We start from the raw sequence: 21,485 nt of genomic DNA on the forward strand, positions 1-21,485 counted from the left end.
TGCCCAATAGCTCTTTCTCTGTTGTCGTTCTCCTGGGTCAGTCCCTTAATTGCGTTTATTATCATTTTATCCTTGACCTTTCCCTGTGACTCATACTGTCCTCCGGATACTATTTGACAATGTCTGTGTCTCCAAGGATTACTTTATTTGCCATCTGCTCTACTTTCTACACCGTTTCTCCTGGGAAGCAGATAACCCATATGGATTCCACTTTCCTCTAGGTGTTGACGACAGTCCTTAGGTCAACATCTTCCGCCCTGACCTCTCGCCCATTCTCCTGTCCTGGTTTTCTTCCGTTTTGGTACATATAGAACATTTCCTCTGTGTTGCTAGTGCCTAAAATGAAATCTATCCAAAATAGAGCTCTTCCAGCTGGACAGCTAGACTTTGCTTTCACAATCGGCAACTCCATTCCTCTCTGTTTCTGGGATGTGAACCTTTGATTTCTGTCTCACCCTCCACCCCACCTTTTTTGGGGGTCCCTCTGTCCTGCTCATCTTTGTTTAGCAGTATTTTTGGCTCCATCCTTTGTCTTTGGCCTTATGCACGAACTGGTGCAGGGTCACCTTGCCCACTTCCCCCACTGATTAATCCTGTGCAGGCTTAGCCCATCCTATTGATTTTCATTCTCTTTTCAACACGGTTTATCTTCATTCAAGATTCAACTTAGCAAGTGGGAACTAGATGCTGATTGTCAATGACCAGCGGCTCCTGACACTTTAACTGTTGATAAATCAAGCAATTCCTTGCATCAGTTTTACTATGACTAGTTGAACACTGAATATTTCAACTTGGATATCCTGCCAGTGCTTATAATTCAACTTGCTAAAAACCTGCTCCGTTATCACGTGCCCCCTGAGATAAACAACACTTCAGTACCACTTCCCGTCATCCCTATCACCGTCCTTGGAAGCCACCCTGTTTAGTCCCCCAGACGTATTTCCTCTGGGGGACTCGCGTCTTCGCCCTTGCATCCCGTCTGTCAGCGTGTCTTGCCTTTTCTTCTCTGCAAAGTCTTATGTTTCTGCTACTTCCCTCCTATTTCCTCAGGCAGTTCCTTAGTCAAGACCCTCCTTACCTCACCCCTGCACTGCTGTGACAGCCCAGGGCGTCTTACTCAAGACCAGTCTCTGTCCACTGTGCCACTGTGCCTCAGATAAGTGAAGTTTACCTCTTTAAGGGGGTACACTTATTTTATTTGAACTATTTTGAATGGTTATCTGTCTCGAATGTCATCGTAACCAGAGGATACAGAAATGGTCGCTGACAGGACCATTGTTGGTAGGTGTCCATGACTGTACTAAGTGGTGTGCAGTCGGCGCTGCCCCATACTTCAGATCTGCTGCTTCTCACACATCAGCTTTCATTTCCCTTTGGCTGTTATTGTACCCGTCTCCCTGTGTGCTGCTTCTAGTCTAAGAACCTAAAGAGTGAAGAAGGAGAATGGCTAACAGCATGGATTTGGGAGTCAGGCAGACCTTCGTGCAAATCCCAGCCCTGCTACTGGTAACAAAGTGACCTTGGACAAACTGTGTCATCTCCCAAAACTGCATTTGTTCATCTGTAAAACAGGGAAAATGCACCTCTCCCTCCAGTTGTGGGTTGTTAGCACCTGGAGTCTTCCACAGAGAGCAAACTCAATAATGACAGTCCCTCTACAACTTGTTCATTGCGTGTTAGATGACAGTCAGTAGGAGCGAGTGAAGCTAAAAGAGTAAAGCGACTGGCTTTGGTGGTAGAGCTTCACACCAGCTTTTATGAGTAATTTAACAATACGGCTAGAAGATTGAAGTTATCAGAAGATGACAGTTCTGGATAAGTAGGCTGTTGGTGCCCAGTGTAGAGCGGCGGTTAATGACTGCTCTAGTATTGTGGTTGCATTACTACTACGCAAATGCTTCTAATTTGTCCCCAAGCAAAGGCTCAGGTTCCTGAGGGCAGAGGCCATCGTGGTGACTGTTCACCCTCCACTTGCTTACACCCGGTTAGCAGGGTCGGGAACATTGTCCTTCTGCCTTTCCAATGATACCCCATCTTTCTAATCGCAGCTCAAGTCGTAGCTCCTCCGTGAACCCTTGCCCAACCACAACCATAGTGATTCCTGCCTCCCAACTCCTCTCGGGTTGACTTTGGCAACTTGCTTCTGTTGCCTAGAATTGCTGGTTGTCTCTTCATTTGCAATGAACTTGGCAACCCCATGAGACTTTAAGCTCTTTCAGGGCAGTGCGACGTCTTAGATGTCTTTGCATTTCCTTTGGGGCCCAATCCGTCTTTTATATTGAGGACCCTTGAGGCGATCAGCAGTATTGTTATCATCATTATTGACAAACGAATCTGCAAAGCTTGTGGTTGATCCTAAACTGTGCCCTGGTGGGATATGCTCTATGTTTAACACTACGCAACTAGTGGGTTAACAGACTTGGACTGAAAATGATATAAGAGACCCATAGACATTTAGTGTGCACTATTTGGGAAGTGTGTCGTTTAGAAATGGGGTGAATCTGAACTTATCCTTGCACTTCTTGTGAAATATAAACTTGACATGCAAGATGAGTATCATTCAAATTTTATGAATATTGTATTGTGTGTCAATGAAGAAGATTTTTTCTAGTACCTTTCAATCCCCAGGGGCATCAAATTACCATGTCATATACGATAATCAAGGGTTATACAGATTAACCCTTTTCTAGATGTTTTAAAATATCCATTCAGATGCATATTTCTAACAATCATAATTTTTCACGTTTCTTTGGACATATTCTATAATTTTATTGTATTTGATGTGTATAATGTGACATATAAGACAGGAGGCATCCCATTAGGTTTGGGAGTTAATCGCTCCTTTGAGTTTTTGATTATAAAGAAAAAGATCTGTAGTATTTATCAAATACTGATTATTCAGCAGAAGTGTGTGTCCACAGGAGTTCAGGAAGTGGGAAAGTAGGTACCTCTTTAAGGTGTTGTTGGTTGTGTTCCTTTTAATGATGGATTCCAACTGGTAATTTATTTCATGTCTGCCAAACCAAAATTAAACGTTATATACTGATAAAAATGGTGCCACTGTTTTATTTATAATTCCTTCTCTCAAGCTTTGGTAGAACTCAATGAAATCGAATTTCAGGGGGTTTTTTTGTGTGTTTTTTCTTAAACCATAGTTGAACCCTCACTCATCCCTGTGGTTTCACCAGAGTCTGATCTTCCAGTAGATAATTTTGGGTGGTGAAATAGAAAGGAAATGTACTCAGATATGAAGCAACTTTTCAGTTCATCTAATTGTGAAATACGAAATTATGAAGAAACTAAGTAAGTAAGTGGGGGAATAAAAGAGCTAAATGAGCCAATCCTTTAACAAATGACATTTTAAAAAATCTTGTAAGACCTCAGGAAAATCATGCAGATTTTTAGCTCTTCTTCTCTTTCTCCTTCTCCTGCTCCTCCTGCTCCTCCTTCTCCCTCTTCTTCTTATTCTTCATGGAAAAAATTATCCTCAATCCAAAGGAATGAATTTCTCACTGAACCATTAAGACAAAGAGGCACATGGAATTACTCAGGATGGAACTTCTAGGTGACAATCTGGGTTTTTTCCACATATCATAGGAGCCTAAATAAACCCATCATTTGACTTTCTAGCCTTCAAACTAGGACCCTTGTGAGAATGAAAGTGGAGCGGGTACTCTTACTCATTGAATTGGCTTACCCAGCCTAATTCTGGAGTGTCCCAAAGTCAGACGTATGCTTACTCTGTCCATAAAACATCCGGCCCAGAGCCTGGGATGTACCAGATGCTCCAGATTTTAAAATCTGGAGAATCATGAGACTCCTGAGGAATTGGGTTTGAAATCAAGTATGATAGCATCATACAGACATAAATGGCATCCATGGTAAAGGCTAGGAGACACATGTTTTTCAAATAGTATTTTGAAATGCAGACTTACTTGCACATTTTTTTTAAATGCAAAATATGCATTGGAATAAAGTAGCAAAAAGAGGTCCGAGTGCCTTCATTACCTTTAGTATATATGCTATCAAAATGCACCCTAAAATAAATGGGGAGCCTGGATTTGTTTGGGGCATGAAAGAGGCAGTCTTTTCTCTTTGTGGTAGTAAGAAATGACTTCTTACAAATAATGGACTTTAATTCTACTAACTAAAGGATGTATTTTAGTGTCAATTTTATAAGAGCTATTTTTCATTTGCCGTATGCTAGGAGGAATATATTACATACAGTTGTATAAGTTGTTTTACATTTTAAGAAATTTGTTTTTAAATGCTTTTTACTGATCATTTTTACAACTTGTATTGGTATCATTAAAAAGCACATAAGGCCCCAATGTGTATCTCATATCCAGTGTTTATGATTTTGACCTGCTTCTGAGCCAGAGCTGCATGGTAATAAGGATACTTACTGCCTTTTAGAAGCTTTAGCTCTAGATCTTGGTGCCTTGCTATGCTGTCATGAGTGAAAATGTGGACATCTTGTCAGATGTTAACCTTGGCAGGCTGCTTAAGCTTTCGTGGAATGGTCTAGGTCGAATGACCGCTCTAGGAAGCAGGTGTGATTATGGCAGGTTTATTCTGCTCAGTGATTTCCCGGGTCCCTCACACCACTCGCTCCCCATGGGCTCAAAACCCACCCTCACAGTCGGGTTGTAGAGCTTCCCCATCTCCCAACAGAGGGAGAGCAAAACCCACTTTGTCTTTCAAGAGCCAAATTGGAAGGGCAGACATGACTTACAAAACAGTTGAGATTTTGCCACAGGATCAAGCTGGAAATGTCCATGTAGCCCCCACCTTTTCTGAAAAGAAAATGGACAAAGAAGGAGGGACGTAGTCCTTGAAGAGAACAGAGGTCAATACCAAAAGAGATGAGAGTGGAAAACATAAAGGTTCTGCCCTTCCTCGTCCCCAGCCTTAGGGATCTGAATAAATAGGACGTAAAAGGCGTGGAGCTAAACTGATCAGAGGATTTGTTCCGGAAAAACACTCTCAAGGAGGGATATTTGGAACTAAGTTTGGGTGTCGCCATAGATTATTTTAAGATGAAACTGCACAACCACCAGCAGTGTTAACTCCTTATGAGATATTTTAGAGATTTTAAAATGGTAATAGTATTAATTTATGATTATTAACATTAAAGACTTTCTTTAGCTATATTTTCTTTGAGCATTTTGCTTCCCAGAGCAAAATGGCCTCTGCTACAGAATAAAGGTAATAAGGCTGTATTTGCAAACTTCCAGTTATAAGATAAGTTCTGAGATTTAATATACAGCATGGCGACTATAGTTGCCAATACTGTACTGTATACTTGAAAGTTGCTAAAAGAGTAGATCTTAAGTGTTCTTACCACACACACACACAAGGTAACTATGAGATGTGATGGACGTGTTGACTAACCTTATTGCAGTAATCATTTCATAATAAATACATGTATCAAGTCATCGCATTGTACACCTTCAACTTACACAATGTTACATGTCAATTATCTCTCAATAAAGCTGAGGAAAAAAATAAGGCTGTACTGGAAATTGTGTCTAGTTCTTAGAATGGTGGCTGGTAACCTTATACAAGAGCAGCAGTGCCCACACCACGCCAGGCCAGAGTCTGAGGCAACTGGCGTGGTGAAGGGCATTTCTAGTCATGTTGGTCCCCTCTGATCCTGGGCATCTGTCCCCAGAGGTAGCCAACGATGATTTCCACAGTTTGATGACTGTTGGCTGTCTTCCCAATAAGTCATAAGCCATCCTCTTCCCCTCTGTAAAATTCCACTTCTGCAACCCTGGCCTTTCCACCAAAATTTTTTTGAAACGGTGAAAACAGAGCCACATATCTTTTATGTAACATCAGCATATTTCTTCCACTGCCAGCCCTGACTGATGCCTCCCCCACCCCAAGTACTGGAGGATTGAGGAGTAAGGGGCAAGCTAGATACCAAAGGATGACGGAAATGCTTACTCACTTTGCCTCTTCAGTGGATAAGTTACTGAAGATAATCCGGTGGCTGAATATGGGCATATTAGAGGGATTGTATACAACATTTAGAACAATAAGGATATTCAATACTGATAAATATAGAAAAACCATTTTCTGTGTTATTATAGAATTAGCAGGAGGTTGACTTGAACAAAAAGAGCAGTAGGAAGAAACAGGGAAAGTACAGATTCTGAATAAGCAAGCCAAAATAGTCTCGTCAGGCAGAAGGATGTATATAGAAGCATAGTTATGTTACACAGGTAGATGGTGGCGGTTAGGATTCAAACAAGGAAGGAAGCCTCTGTGGGCTCAGGCTCCAGATGGGCTTCACGACAGGGATTGGGAAGTCAGCATGACCAGGCTGGAGCCCAGACAGAGCATGACTGCTGGCCCCAGGACAGGAGCTGCCAAGCCTGTGCCTTGGGTGTTTTTTTTGTGTGTTTTTTTAAGTCTTGGTTTGGATAGAAAAGTATTGGCAGGTGGTTCTTTACTTTCCAGAGTGAAGCCAGGTTCCATAAGTGTCCTGTGACTAGTAGTTGCTCTAAAGCCAGAGAACTAAGCCATTCCGGAGGCCAGGCCACTTAGAGTGCTTTACCCCATCAGCTGTGTGCCTACCGTGTATAATAAACGTGGTTTATTATAAAGTGTAATAAGAAGTATAAGGTATAAACTATAGTTCTTGCTCCAAGAATATAGCCTAGTTATGGAAACATGACCTAAATGTATAAAAAGTTAAATAGCACAAACGATAAGTGATTCAATTCAACCATATAAGAGATTTTGCAAGGCAGAAATGCAATTTCTGGCCAAAGGGATGGTATATATGGAAGCGCCACAGGAACAGAGGGTTGGAAGCAGCCACTGTGGGTTGGAGGTCTGGGAAGGAGAAGGATCCGATTGTCTTATCTTTGGATAAGTTGGGAGAAATGGTGAAGGCATGGCCGATGGAGGACGGGTGTAAGAATGTGGAGGTAGCAAGTATAAGAGCTGGTCTAAAAACAGTGAGTAGAACAGCTTGATTAGCGTTGAGGGTTGAGGAAGGCTAGTAGTTGCAGATGAAGCCAGCAAGGTGTTGAAATAAAACGCGATGGTGTCAAGTTAGAGCCTCAACTTTGTCTTCTAGACGCTAAGGAGTCATTGACAGTTGTTGGACAGAGGAGTGACGTGCTTAGAAATATTCTAGGAAGATTCATCGGGTGGCTGAATATGGGCAAATTAGAGGACGAAGGGTGCTCAGGTAGACCAGATGTTTGCGTTTGCTTTAGTCCCGCTAGAAAGTGATACGTAATTTAACTATGGAAATGGCAGCAAGAACAGAAATAAAGAGATAAATATAAGAGATATTTTGAAGGAAAGAGAGACTAATAAGATTTAACACCTTCTTGTCCATGGAGGCAAAGAGGAATCATCAAAGGTAAATCCAGAGTGTTGGAACCAAATGACTAGAAGAATATTTTATAAACAGAAATGCGAACGTTAGGATGGACGCGTCAGATGGCTAAATTTTTAGGAAAAGATAAGGAGTTAAGCTTTGGAGATAGTCTTTGATGTAGCTGGAGGCAGAAATATATTGCAGGAAGGTACAAGGGAAAGCCTGGCCTGTGATGAACCTGGGGAGTCGCCTGCATAGAGACGACGGCTTAAACTGTTTGAATGGATGCTATCTTCGAGAGAGAACAGAGTCAAACGTTGGAAATGCCAACACTTTAAAGGAGGAAGAGGAAAAGTAACCACCAGGGCACAAAGTGTGCAGTCAGACCCTGGAGGAGGAGGTTACAGATTCACAGAAGCACAGATAAGAACATCAAGACGGAAGCTGTGGTCAGCAGTATCAGATGCTGCAGAGAAGTCAAGGAGAATAGGGGCTGAAAAAAGACTATTGGATTAGGCAATTAGGAAGTCATTTACCTTTAAGAACAGTCTTCTCGTGTGTGTGCGCGTGTGAGGGGCGATGGATTCAGGAGTGCGCCTTGCAGAAAAGGGAGCGTAAACCATGGATTACAGGTGAGAAGAAGGGTAGCGTTAAAGGGGGAGAATATGGTTGTTATTCCTCTTGCCTTCCAAGTTGGGAGTGTGTATACACACACGTGAATCAGAAGACAGAGATTAAGTCATTGATTTGTTTGGCAAAACTTTACGAAGCACCTGCTAAGGAGTGAGGTCTAATTAACGGAGAAATTGAAAGCTGTAAGAGAAAGGGGAGAGTGGAGGGAACGGGGTTCAAGAGAAAATGGACAGGATGAGTCATGAGAACGGGGAACTTTTAGTATTGGAAAAGAGACACCTCTTCCTCTGTGACCGGAGAGAAGGAAGAAAGGATGGAGGACGGATGTAGATTCAGGAATGTTTTGAAATAAAGAGAAGAAAGATGGAAGGCGAGGCTGCTGACCTCAGGCTTCTGGACAAAGTGGAAGGTGGGTGGCCTGCTGAGACAGGATGGACTAGGGTGACCAGGAAAAGGTCCAGTAACCACAGTAGATCGTGCTAGGGGGTCAGAGAGGTACCAACACTCGGGAGGGTGGCTAAACCCCAACGGTGCTTGATGGAAACCCCACTTTCCTCGTGCCTCTAAGAGATGTTTATCTGTTGCAGCTTAGAAGATGGACGGTGTTGGTTTCTACTTTCACCTTTAAGAACTTATTCTTCCCCATTGTCTTATTATTTTTCCTTCATACATTTTCTATGAATTTTTGTTAGTTTTTTGGATCACCATAATTATAAACTGGACAACTATTCCAGAGTTATACTCTCATAGATTTCTGAGGTTATTTAAATGGTGGGTGAAATGTATGAAACCATAGTACTTTCTAGACAAATTTATTGATATATGAACCTAGCAGAAAAAAAATTAGTGAATAGCGCCCCTGAATTGTGCTGCCCACTCCTCTACCCCCCAGAAAGCTAATAGAATGTTTTAGACTATGTAAATGAAAACATCAGACCAACTGCTGATCTTCTCAGCCCTACAGAATTCATTTACGATGACTAAGATCCAGAAGTAATTATAGTTCATCCAGAAGCTATCAGATCGTGAGTGGCTCCGTGGTTGGATCTATGTGGGAAGATGTTTCTTCAACCGTGAACTAGATAGTGAGGGTGTGTGCCAAGGAGTAGCTGACCATGGAGGACAACATACATAACAGTCACATAGCAGTTAACTGGGCCACCTGATACAGTCTTCAGTTTTAGTAGGATTGTAACCCAGTGAGAACTGAGGAAGAATTCCTTTCTATCACCAACAATATGTACAAAATAGTAAGTAACGAACAAAGTCCTGACTTTGAAATTCTGTGTCTCAGTTCTGATTGTATTCCTGGCTCTGCTCTACAAGTCTCTCGCCCTCTTAACAGTGGCAGGTAGGACACGGGAACTACGTGGCCTCACAAACTGAGTGACTGGAATGTGCTTCTGGGTGGAATAGATCCACTTTTCCAACCTTGCTTTGAAGTGGTAGGAAAATACCCTGTAGGATCCAAGCCACCAGTCAGAACAGAAATGCATCTATTGAGTTTATTCATGCCATGGTGACCACAGGATTTATTTTTCCCTTTCTTTGTCTTGTAGGTATGGCCTCACATGTGCAAGTTTTCTCCCCTCACACCCTTCAATCAAGTGCCTTCTGTAGTGTGAAGAAACTGAAAGTAGAGCCGAGTTCCAACTGGGACATGACTGGGTACGGCTCCCACAGCAAAGTGTATAGCCAGAGCAAGAACGTACCACCTTGTCAGCCAGCCACCACAACCGTTAGCACCTCCTTGCCCATCCCGAACCCAAGCCTACCTTACGAGCAGACCATCATCTTCCCAGGAAGCACCGGGCACATAGTCGTAACATCAGCCAGCAGCACTTCTGCCACTGGGCAGGTCCTCGGTGGACCCCATAACCTAATGCGTCGAAGCACTGTGAGCCTTCTTGATACCTACCAAAAATGTGGACTCAAGCGGAAGAGTGAGGAGATTGAGAACACGAGCAGCGTGCAGATCATCGAAGAGCATCCACCCATGATTCAGAACAATGCCAGTGGGGCCACCGTAGCCACTGCCACCACGTCAACTGCCACCTCCAAAAACAGTGGCTCCAACAGTGAGGGTGACTACCAGCTGGTCCAGCATGAGGTGCTGTGCTCCATGACCAACACGTATGAAGTGTTAGAGTTCTTGGGCCGAGGGACGTTTGGGCAAGTGGTCAAGTGCTGGAAACGGGGCACCAATGAGATCGTGGCCATCAAGATCCTGAAGAACCACCCGTCCTATGCCCGGCAAGGTCAGATCGAAGTGAGCATTCTGGCCCGCCTGAGCACCGAGAGTGCCGACGACTACAACTTCGTCCGGGCCTACGAGTGCTTTCAGCACAAGAATCACACGTGCTTGGTCTTTGAGATGCTGGAGCAGAACCTCTATGACTTCCTGAAGCAGAACAAGTTCAGCCCTTTGCCCCTCAAGTACATTCGCCCGGTCCTGCAGCAGGTGGCCACAGCCCTGATGAAACTCAAGAGCCTCGGTCTGATCCACGCCGACCTCAAACCGGAAAACATCATGCTGGTGGATCCATCTAGACAGCCGTACCGAGTAAAGGTCATCGACTTCGGTTCAGCCAGTCACGTGTCCAAGGCTGTGTGTTCCACCTACTTGCAGTCCAGATACTACAGGTAAGACCGACCGATTGCACCAAGACAGGAGATGCTGAGTGCCCAGGGGCATTCACAGCAAATGTGCAGGGCTCGTCCCTGTTGAAGCTGCTGAAATGCTGTGCCGGCAGTTGCTGCCCTTGCGTGATCCTAATTTAGTCGGGAAGTTAGGACATGTGCACGTGGCAATGATGATTAGAAGCCATGTCAGAATGGAGCCAAGTAAGATTCTTGGCGTAGATTTCAGAGTTGCAAGGGCCTCATGGGGACTGGGGTGAAGCAAAGAACAGAGGCAAAGCAGGAGTTTGGTCCTCCTGGATGGTAGGATCCAGACATGGGTGGAAGAGAGGGGGCAACGTGCAGTATTGACGTTACTCCAGCAGAAATGCAAGACGAGGGCACCCACCTGGCCAGAACAGAGAATCTGTGGGTGGTGCGAGCTGTGATTGCAACGATAGGTTGGGACCAGGTGGTCTTCAATACCAGACTAAGGGGTCGCAACTGTGTCCTTAAACATGGAGCAAGCACTGAGGCACTTGAACACGAAGTGCCAGGATGAAAGAGATGCTCTGAGAAGATGGCATTTACAGCCTGTGGAGGAGGGATCAGAGAGCAGTCTAGCCTAGGGCACGTTGGCGTGCTCTGTGCTGAGACAATGCCAGGTCTGGGGGCCAGATGCTGGGCAGGTGATGGGCGTAGGGAAGTTCAAAACTTTCCTTCCTTCACTCATTCAGCAGGATGTATTTCACTTCCAACGTGAGCCAGGCCCAGTGCTGCTACCAGAATATAGCCCTGACAGCAGACGGAAGGCCCTCGCCATCCGAGAGCCTCTAGCATGTGCTTCCCACCCTGGCTACACGTGGAAATCACCTGGGGGCTTTGAAAAATCACCTCCCTTGGCTCTCAGTCCCCACAAACTGAATCACCATCTCAAAGGGAGGAGGGGATAGGCCTCGTGGATTTTTTTAACAGCTTTTCTGAGAACCAGTGCTCCGGTGGGGCCCGGCTGAGAGCCCCGGCTTTGGAGCCAGGAAAACCTGGGTTTGACCCTGATCCCCGTACTCACTAAGCTGTGCAGCTTGGGCTTGTTGCCTGATTTCTCTGCACCTCCATTTCCTCACCCGTAAACTGGGAAGGTCCAGTCACCAGCAGCCTGTGGGGTTGTTGGGATGCTGGCATGCTGTGACACAGCTTAAGGGCTTTGCTCCGTGCCCTGCACAGGGCTTGTGCACCGAAGGAGTGGATAGAATGGGAAGCAAGACAGTCCGTTCAGCGGAGACAGTGATGGGCTGTGTTTGAGGTGATGTTGAACAGTCCAGTGAAAATGGAAGTTGGCAAGAAATGAAACCAAACTCTCATGAGAAGATGGGGCTGATGACACATATAAGAGGCTGACATGTAGGCAGTAAAACCAGAACTGCAGGACTCACGCATGCCTGCCACGCCGATTGTGGCTGTGCTGTCTCCATACCTCCTTGCAGGCCTCGGAGGAAAGGCTGGGAAATGTGCTAGAGCTGGGTGGGCACAGCTGGCCCGACCTCCGAACCTCTACAACCAGCTCCCCTTGTTTACTGACTCCTCACCCTCGGGCCAGGCCTGGCCCCAGACAGGACTTCAGAGATCTCCTCCCACTCCACCTCTCAACCTGTGGCCTCGGTAGACAACCTACAAGATGCGGCCCCCAAAGGCCTCTCTCACCTTCCTGGTCTTCATCCTGGCCCACTGGTCTCTGGTCCCTCCACCTGTGCTATTCTCTCCCTGCCTTGGCCCACCGTCTCTTTGGGAGGCCTTTCCTAAAGAGCTGCAGCTGCTCTGTCCTAGGCTCTTGCATCCGCCCTTCCCCAGCCAGTCCTTTCGCGCTAAGTTCAGGTGCACCTACGGGTCTGGGGAGGAGCCTCCTGATCGCCCACGCCCCCCACGCACTCATTTCTTAGCGTTTGTGGTCTGCTGCGGTCCCTGTGCCCCGGAGCCAGGCGTTTCTGGTCAGACCTACGGAGCTACGTGGAGAGGGAAGCGCAGAGCTCAGGGCTGTGGCCCCTGCGGAAGGTAGACCTGGGCTTGAAGGGAAGGGGCGAGGACCCTGCATGGGCCCTGGGGGAGGGGTGGAAGAAGGAGAACAGCACGGGTTCTCCTTAGAAAGTGTCTGAAAGCCCGCTCTGGGGCGTCACCACAGGTCACCAGCCTGTTGGAGGGGGAGCCAGTGCCTACTCGCCGCTGCTGTTGTCACCTTCTATTTAGGTGCTCTGAGCATGGCAAAGACTGCTTTGTCCTAGGTCTTGGGGGAATTTAGGGCGAACTGCAGCAAACGCGGGCTGGTCGGACTTTTAGGATTTAGTTATCCTGAATTGTTTCATGAACAGATACCGGCATTATTCAAGTTACTAAAAATTGACCGTGGTGCCTTGACAAATGGCTTTTTAAAACTCCATTTAAAAGGCAATGTCTACTTAGAGAAAACTTGATGAGTCAAGTGGACTTTGGGATTCTCAAGCGCTCTCATCTTCTCACCTCGTTCCCCTGTGACACACCCCACTCCTGCCCCAACAGATGGACTCTCCAGTTTTACTTTGCTTTCAGCTCTGTCCTTGGTGCCCTGGTGCCGGGGACCCTCCTCAGGAAGTCTGGGGGGGCAGAAGAAACACCTCTGAAGGGTGGTGAAGGCTTGTTTGCTGACACCCCAGGTTTTACATTAGCTCTCATCTCCCACCTTCCATTTTCCACTTCCGCCCCTGCCACCTCACTTCCCTCCCGAGGCCCTTTCTCTTGGTGCGGTATTAGCCCCTGCCTTTAACCCTGAAGTGACTGTTGCCTAACATTCTGAGGAGGATGCCCTTTCTCTTCACGGTCGCTTTGGCCAAAAAAGGCAAGTGTTCATTCTGGCCTGCAGGTCCTCATGGAGGCCCCGGGGCCCAGCTCTGGTTTCAAGGGCACAGTCAACATGAAATCCAGCCTAGTTTTTCTGCCTGAAGTGATGCTTCATCTCAAAATTGGTTACCACGTCCTGTTTCTCCCCCGGGCCTGGTCTGAGCCCAGTAGCTTGCGGCCATACAGAGCAACCCGAGTGTTTGAGGGCGGTCTCCAGCTCTAGTGCGTTAGCCCTAGCTGTGTGGCACAGCCACCTCCAGGCCACATTTATCAAGTCGGTTTTCCCCATGGCTTTGCGTCTCATTTGCGGGGGGGATGGGGGCAGCTGTTCAATTGTCCATTGTTAATCTGAGAAGGAAGGTGTTTCCAGCTGCATCTTGAGAGAGTGTGTCTGAGCTGCCTGTGGAGAGGCAGCCTCACTGTGTACCTGACCGCAGGCAGAGCCTGGCCCCCCCACCCCCACCCCGCGTCCCCCTGTGTCTCAGCACCGTGCATCCCAGGACCTCTCACTTTCAAAGGGGAGAACACTTACATGCCCCTCCCTGTTTTAAATGGGACAGTAATAAATGTCTCATCCCACCCTCGGTCCTACCTAGCGACATGGAAACTGTGATATAAAGAGAAATTCCTGTCCCCAGCCTGGGGCACCTGGAAAGGTAGGTGGTGTCGCCGGCAGTGAACTGTTTCCCCAGCTGTTAGGCATTTGCGTGGCTGAGGTTGGGGCACTGGCTGTAGGTATTCTGTGAGGCGAGTCTGATTGTGTGTTTTTCAGGAAACAAAGTGTGTAGTTTTAGTTTTTTAGGTCTGAGGCTGGGAAGGTCAGGTACATAGTTAAGTGTCACATTGCCCTGGTTCTCAGGCTCTCTTATGCATACGAGTCACCTGGAGAGCTTGTTAAAAACAAATTACCGCCAGGGTCCTGCCCCAGACCCACTGCACCGGAATCTCCACCCGCCCCCAACCCCCTCCCCCCCAAAAAAGAAAACCACCCCCACACACGGCACTGGAGGTGTGGTGGTGCTGTAGGTAATCCTGTTTACTCAGCTCACCTTGGAAGCCGCAGCCATTTCCCTGTTTGATTCTGCACTGATGCCAGTTACTTTTTGGAGCAAGCAATACATGAATGTGGGTATATTTCCACACTCAGTGTGACCAGCAAACTGAAAACCCAACGTTAAGCTCCACTCTCAGGAAAAGCAAACAAAAAGGCATGCCATTCAGGCAGAAGATAGAGATTAAAATGCGTAGATTTTTTTTGTTTCTGCTCTGGGCCATTCAAAATACTTTTGTCTATTAGACATAGTTTGAAATGCTTAAGGCCATTACTAGGACCCCCGAAAAAATAAATGGGCATAAAAATTTAGGACATAAAAAAACGGCCAGTCATCTACTTTTTCAGAATAATCTAACCTTTCTTGTCTGATTCTTTTGGTTACAGACACTACAAGTTGAGTCCATGGTCCTTTTAGGTGAGAGTAGAGGTATATTTTAGTTCAGCTCAACTCATCAGACATTCATTGGGTACCTGCGGTGTCCTTATCACCTCCATTGTCGGGGGTACATGATAAGGCATGAGCTCTATTCTTGAGTTTAGGGTCTCTCTTAGGTGGTTAAAAGACACAGATGGCCTAAAGTGTCATTCCGATGCTTTGATGTCGCAAATGTTTTCTCAATCAGCGAACACTCATTGAGACTGGAGAACAAATGATGAGAAAAACCAGTTAAAGAAATTCAAGTCAAGGACACAGATTTTGTAAATGGGATAATAGGGATGGTTTATAGATCAAGAGCTACATTGAAGGAACCTTGAGGTAGGTCTAAAAGGAAATGAGAAATGGAAGTGGGGGGACCTGGGAGCCATGGAGATTGGAGTAAGGAAGGGAAGATGAGGGAAATGACAGTGTCACCTGGAAGGGGTTGAAGACCTCGGCTGGAAAATGAGCGTTAGGTGAGGGAGGTCTGACAATGGCAATTTTGATGTAGGCTTGAGGGGCTAGGGTTTAACAAGGAGTAATTTAACAAAGTTAAGGATATTAATGAGACTAATCCATTAAAATGGAAAAAAAAAACACACATTTTTTTTCAGTTGGGGAGAATCCCAGAGGCTAGGAGACAATAGTAGTTACTCAGGAGTAAAGGGAAAAGGCCGTAGATTATGATGGGGGATTCTTTCCCCCCAACCCCCCCACTAGTATAAGTGAGCACTTATAGTGCTTTTCACTTTTCTGGTACTACGGTTACAGAATGGGCGTAGAGGGAATTGTTGTTTGTTTGTTGACTTGGCTTTCTCTGAGGCACAGTTCTGAAGCTCTGGTCTCTTCAGGACCTGGTTTCAAATCCCACCACTGCTATCCAGTAATAGACTCTGGAAGGAGCATTGAGACACCTTAGCTCAATTCTGGCCATATGTGTCCCCAGCTAACTGTGTTCCACTCAGTCATTACTGGTAGAATGTCAACTGTGAGCCATCCACACTCCTGAATTGGAACCCGTTACGGCCAGGGCCTGTGTATATGAGACCATTTTGTCCTCTGGCCAGAGTTTAGTCTGTGGCCAAAGGACACTTTTATGTCCTGTGGGTTGGCCTTGGCCACATTAGTCCAAACTGGGACCCCTCCATGATCTCCTCCCCATCAACAGGGCACATGGCATATGCCAAAGTGCCTGACAGGCAGACCTCGTTTTATTTCACTTTGCTTTATTGCGCTTCACAGATGTGTGTTTTATGAATTGAAGCCAAGACCCTCCACCAGCAAAATGATTACGAGTCTCGTCAGTGCGAGACTCCCTTCATTGCGGTGGTCGGGAACCAAACCGCAACATGTCCAAGGCGTCCCTGCGGTCTACGTCACTTCAGAAAAGGGCCATAGCTCTGTAAAGCCATAAACATGAGTAGTTTCAAAAATGGCACAGCTTTTGCAGACTATAAAGTATGGAAGGTGACTGACTAGAAGTTAGGTTTTATTGAAAAGAGCCGAAAGTGAGATACTGCATTGCAGCCGTTAACTTTTTAAATTAATTTCTCTTGTGTTACTAATACAAACAACAGGAAGAGTCGCTATTTTACACTTGAGGATATTAAATGAACTATTCAACCCACTGCCAATCTCATTCACCACAGAGATGGTTATAACCAGAGTTATAACCAGAGAGATGGTTATAAAGACATGAAAGATTTCAGGGTTGCAGCTATTTTCTGGGGAGAAGGAATGAGTTACCTGAGTTACTGTCTTCAGTTTTCCCTGACTCATCTCTTGGACCTTGCGTTGTGCAGTGAAATAATTTACAATTGAAATTTTCTTTACTGAGAAATAACTGAAGTTGGAAGTCCTGTGTGTATTTGAGTGTGTGTCCGCAGCCCCCCCTACATGCACGTGTGCTCACACTCAGGTGACACAATATAAACCCATGCGTGACATCGGCAGGCATAGGTGTGCTGTGAGCATCTTGGTGACAGAAGCTAACTCTCAGCTGTAACAGATGCTGACATGCACAGACGCCCACCATGCGGAGGGAGACACACAGACACATGCAACAAACACACAAGGACACACACTCACACCTTCAAAGACGTTGAAATACCTCACACATTTACAGGTCGCCTGAGCCAACCTGAGGGCCCAGGTACAAAAGTGTGTGAGTGCCCCAGAAACTTGGCCCAATTTTCTGCCGTGGTGCAGAGCTCCAACTCCGTGTCCCCAGACCTGAGGACAGTAGGGCTGGACCCACTCGTGGGCTCAAGGTATGAACCAGTCATTTTCAAAGTGTGAACCAAGGACCCTCCTGCCCCAGTATCACCCAGGTACTTGTTAAAAATGGAGATTCCTCAGTTGTAAAACAAATGTAAGGAACAGGCCCCTGGGGTGGGGCCAGGTGACATACATTTAAACAAGCTCCGCAGCTAATTCTTTTTCACTTCATTGAGATATGATTGACATACGAAAAGCTGTACGTATTTAATATGCACAACTCAGTGAGTTTGAAGATAAGTGTATATCCATGAAAGCATCACCACCATCTATGCCTTAAACAGTTCCTTCACCTCCAGAAGTTTCCTCCTGCTGGCATTGTTATTATTATTCCTTTGAGAACTGGTGCTCCAGGCAGCTTGGATTCCAGAGTCCATCGCCCGCAGGGGATGTACTAAGTGCCCTGTCAAGGTGGGCGCAGCGGGGCTGCTGGTGGCAGCCTGGCATCGAGCTCCTCTTTCATCCGAGTGGTTGACGGCCCCTCCATGGGGCCCAGTTGTTACATTGCTTGTGGCCAAACCCCTTGCAGCCCAGCGGTGGTAACAGTGAAGATCCAAAAATAGTTGGTGAGCGTGACAGGAGCAGCCCTGTGGGTCGGTGACCTGGCGAGGGGGTCGTTTGGAGGAGAGGATAGGAGTCCGGTGGCAGCGGGGGAGCAGACGAACAGCCGGGGAGACACGCGTGTGTGTTACTTTCTGCCTGACTGGCCGTAGATGCAGCACTGAAGCAGCTATCGAGCTCTCCCTGTAGCCTCAGCGGGGTTTGGGGCTTTCAGCCTCGTTCATGCATCGAACAAGTAATTTTTTGAATTCCGGAGATGTGCCAGACAACTGTGCTTTGTGCTGAGGCTCCAAGAAGCGAGTAGGAGTGCCCTCAGCTCTGCAGTTCTGCCCCAAATCTGTACTCGAATGAGCTGCCCCTGGGGAGCCAGGGCTTGGGTGTGCCAGCCGTCGCTGTCCTCGTCCGCCCGGCATAGCAGCGAGCATTAAACTGAGAAGGCACCACGTGGCCCCCTGGAATGGCTGCTCATTCTCCCTGGCTCTTTGGGCCACGTGTATGTTCTAAGTCCTGAGTGCTGTCCCCAGTGAATGGCCCCTCTCCCTCCTGCCCTTGGCCTCCCCATGACAGTGGGTCTCTGCATCACAGCTGGCACAGTTTGGGTCATCCTTTCCCCCTCCTTCCCTCACCAGCTCCCCAGAGAAGAAGGGGTGAGCTCCCAGCCACAGGCTTGCTGAGCTGTGAAGTTTCCTTTCTCCCTCGGCCCCTGGGGTCTTAAAGGCGATGGAGGATCAGGGCTGTTGGTTCCTGGGCAGAGATGGTGATGGCGACGTTATGGAAGCAATCATCTTCGATGGGTGTCCCCAAAAGCAGAGCCTGCGATAGTGCTTGGGAGCAGGGAGTCTGTTTGGGAGAAGGTCTCAGGAAGCAGGAGTAAGAGAACGGGGAGGGTAATGCCAGAAGGAATTAGGGAGCTGCTCCATTCTACCTCCAAGGGCATCAGAAGGGCGGAAGGTGGGGCTCTGATTCCCCCGGGGCTGAGGGCCGAGCGGCAAGGGCCATCGGTGTTAGCTCCCCTGTGCCTTTGTGTGGGCAGAGCTTGTGCGAGGTCTGGGTGGGTTTGCGCAGACTCAGGAGCCCAGGAAGCACAAAGCAAGGTGATATGGTGCCCAGAACAGACCCTGAAGTCAGAGGGAGGGCAGCATGCCTCCCGGGAGACCCCAGTGTCAGCTTCATCACCGTGCCCGGGACATCCATCTTTGTCCTCCCCACCAGTTACATGTGTGGCATCTTTAAATGGAAAGAGAATGAAGGGGAAATGCCTTCTTAGACAAACTTAAGGACTATCCGCTCAGAATTCAGAGTTGAACTCTAAACTTTGTTGTTTTAGGAGTTGGGGATCTGACATAAAAGCTAAAAATAATGAATCTTGCCTCTACCCCACCCTCCTTTTTTATCTGGCTAGCCTGCAGTGAGAGGGGGGAGACAGGTTGGGCTTTGAAAGAGAACACCTGAGCAGGGGAGGTACCTGAGGGCCTGAAATAAGAGTTTGTCAGAAACAGTGGAGGGAGGTGGAGGTAAACTCCTCTTCCATGTTTTCTCTGTTCGTGCTCAATAGTTGTTGTAGATACCATTCCCCAGGGCCCCTTTGTAGAATGAGTGAGTGAGTGAGTGAGTGAGTGAATGAATGAATGACTGGTACCAGTGGCCTCATATGTCTCTAGCTCAGCTCACACTGTCACACAGCAGAAGCCCTCACATGCTTGGTTTCCTGTAGCCTTTCATACAAGTCCTTTCACAGTTCACCTAAACATTGGGCACACAGCATCCGGCGTTTCCAAGCCCTGGATCACACAGGCCCCCGACATCCGCCTCTTGGGGAACATAAACATCTCACCAAAAATGTTCATTCCCATCATGCCTTTCCACCTGTGAGATTTCAATTTAAAACCTGAAGACAGCGGAGTCAGCATTTAACAGATTAGTTCCCTGAAATCAGCCAACATCTGTCATGTCCCATTCTCCCTGTACAGGCGATTAGAAGTGGCTTCTGCAGCATGAAGCCCTGACTGGAAACCTTGAGGCTGTGAAGACAGCGCCATCCTCGGGCCTCTCACCTCGGGCCTGCTTTTCTGTTTTCGAGCCTTCGTGGACATGCCAGACATGTGCCCTGTAACTTTGTGTTCACACTTAGGAGCCGAATGAACCGAGATTTCCTGTGGAGAATGAGGCTAGCTGTGCACCAGTCAACATGTGCCTGGCACATGGCAAGCGCTCAATAAATCTTAGCTGCTATTACTGTTCTTACTACCCACTGTTATCATTGTTCTTACTTTCATCACTTCATGTGGCAGACACACCTGGATTTGAATGCTAGCTCTGCTAGTTTATAGCTGTGTGACTTCAGGCAAGGTCCCAAACCCCTCTGAGGCTCACTGTTCTGTTCTTGTATAAGAGACGTAACAACAGTTCCTGGGGTTGTTATAGGACGGAATGACATAGCCGCACGTGTGTGACTCACCTGCGTGCGCCTTGCCTGGCACTAGGCCTGTATATCGTTGACCACCACCGCACTTTCCCCTGCGCTCCCTTCACAGTTCACGTGCCTCTGGTGTGGCGTTCCTTTTGTTTGGCCTGTATGGTTATTAGCTGTCCACGTCTGCGGCATTCCCAAGCTTCTTGGGATCCTGCTTCGTTTCTTTCTCATCTCTGTAGACACTCTACTTCCATTCAGTGCGTCGTCACTGCCGAGGGCCTGCCTGTGTGGTGGGAGTGTGCTTACTGGGTTTCCTCCGGTGTCGGGAAGGAACTGACCAGAGCAACAGTGAAAGGGTTAACATGTGAGGAGAGGAGCAACCTCTCTTGACGTCTCTTCCCTGAGCCAGGAGGGAGACCTGGCGAGAAAGGTGGGTGCACCACTCTTGACTTGAGGACATGGCCCAACACCTTCCTGCTGCCGCTGGTAACATGAAGCTGAGCTGTGAAGCCCCCACTCTTTGGGCTGGAAGAGGGAGCGGGGCACCGCAAGCTCCTGAAGTTATATTGCGTTGGACACCTGCTGTGATTCCTGCGTCCACTCCATCTCCACGGACCTCAGAGGGTTGAGGAGCCGAGACTGGGGTGATGGAAGACTCACTACCTAGACACCCCTGAAGGCAGCGCATGTGTGTGAGGTGTGTGTTGAGTGTGCACGTTGAGTGGCAGCAAGTAGACTGGTCCCGGTGTCTGGAACCCCTTCTCGTCCTGATTCATGTGACTGGGGAGGGGTACTTTCCAATCACGACATGAAAGTGTTGACCATAAAACAAAAGTGTTTTGGTGCCACTTCTTTGTCGTCCAGTGACCTCCAGGGAAGAAGTTCTAGTCCTCTTCTCTTTGTAAATTAGAACTTATATTGGCAAATGGAAATGTGCAAAGTGTGAACCCCCAGAATACAAATAGATCTGGCACCGAGAGTCAGATGTTCTCACTTGTGAAAGCCAACTATTCACCCTGAGCAGCAGCCAGGAGACCTTGGGGAGGGGGGCTGCTCTGTGCCCTGATTGTGGTGGTGGTACCCCAAATCTATGCATCACCTAAACCTCCTAGAATTTACATCAAAAAGTTAAATTTCAAAAAAAAAATTTTAATTTAAAACCTATTTACCCCTAAAGACCTCTAAGGAAATTGATTATAATATTAAGCCCTTAAACCTTATCTTGCCTAGTTTTTCTTCCTGTTTTTGTTTTGTTGTGTTGCGCTTGGGTAAAAGAGATATCTTTGTCCATCCTGTGACA

The 21,485-nt window shown here is 47.2% G+C and overlaps 1 protein-coding gene across 8 annotated transcripts in view; it reads left to right on the forward strand.

Moving 5' to 3' along the window:
* The window catches only part of HIPK2 (homeodomain interacting protein kinase 2), a 174,016-nt gene that overhangs the window by 43,471 nt on the left and 109,060 nt on the right, over positions 1 to 21,485 (forward strand). For all 8 annotated transcript variants that reach the window (XM_088799897.1, XM_088799894.1, XM_088799895.1 and 5 more), the window contains exon 2: positions 9,535 to 10,618. In XM_088799897.1, the coding sequence (XP_088656023.1) occupies positions 9,535 to 10,618 (1,084 nt within the window). The remainder of the gene's footprint in view (positions 1 to 9,534; positions 10,619 to 21,485) is intronic.

Source organism: Rhinolophus sinicus, chromosome 8 (genome assembly GCF_057876585.1).
Source record: "Rhinolophus sinicus isolate RSI-liver-muscle chromosome 8, RSI-T2T, whole genome shotgun sequence".
NCBI lineage: Eukaryota > Metazoa > Chordata > Mammalia > Chiroptera > Rhinolophidae > Rhinolophus > Rhinolophus sinicus.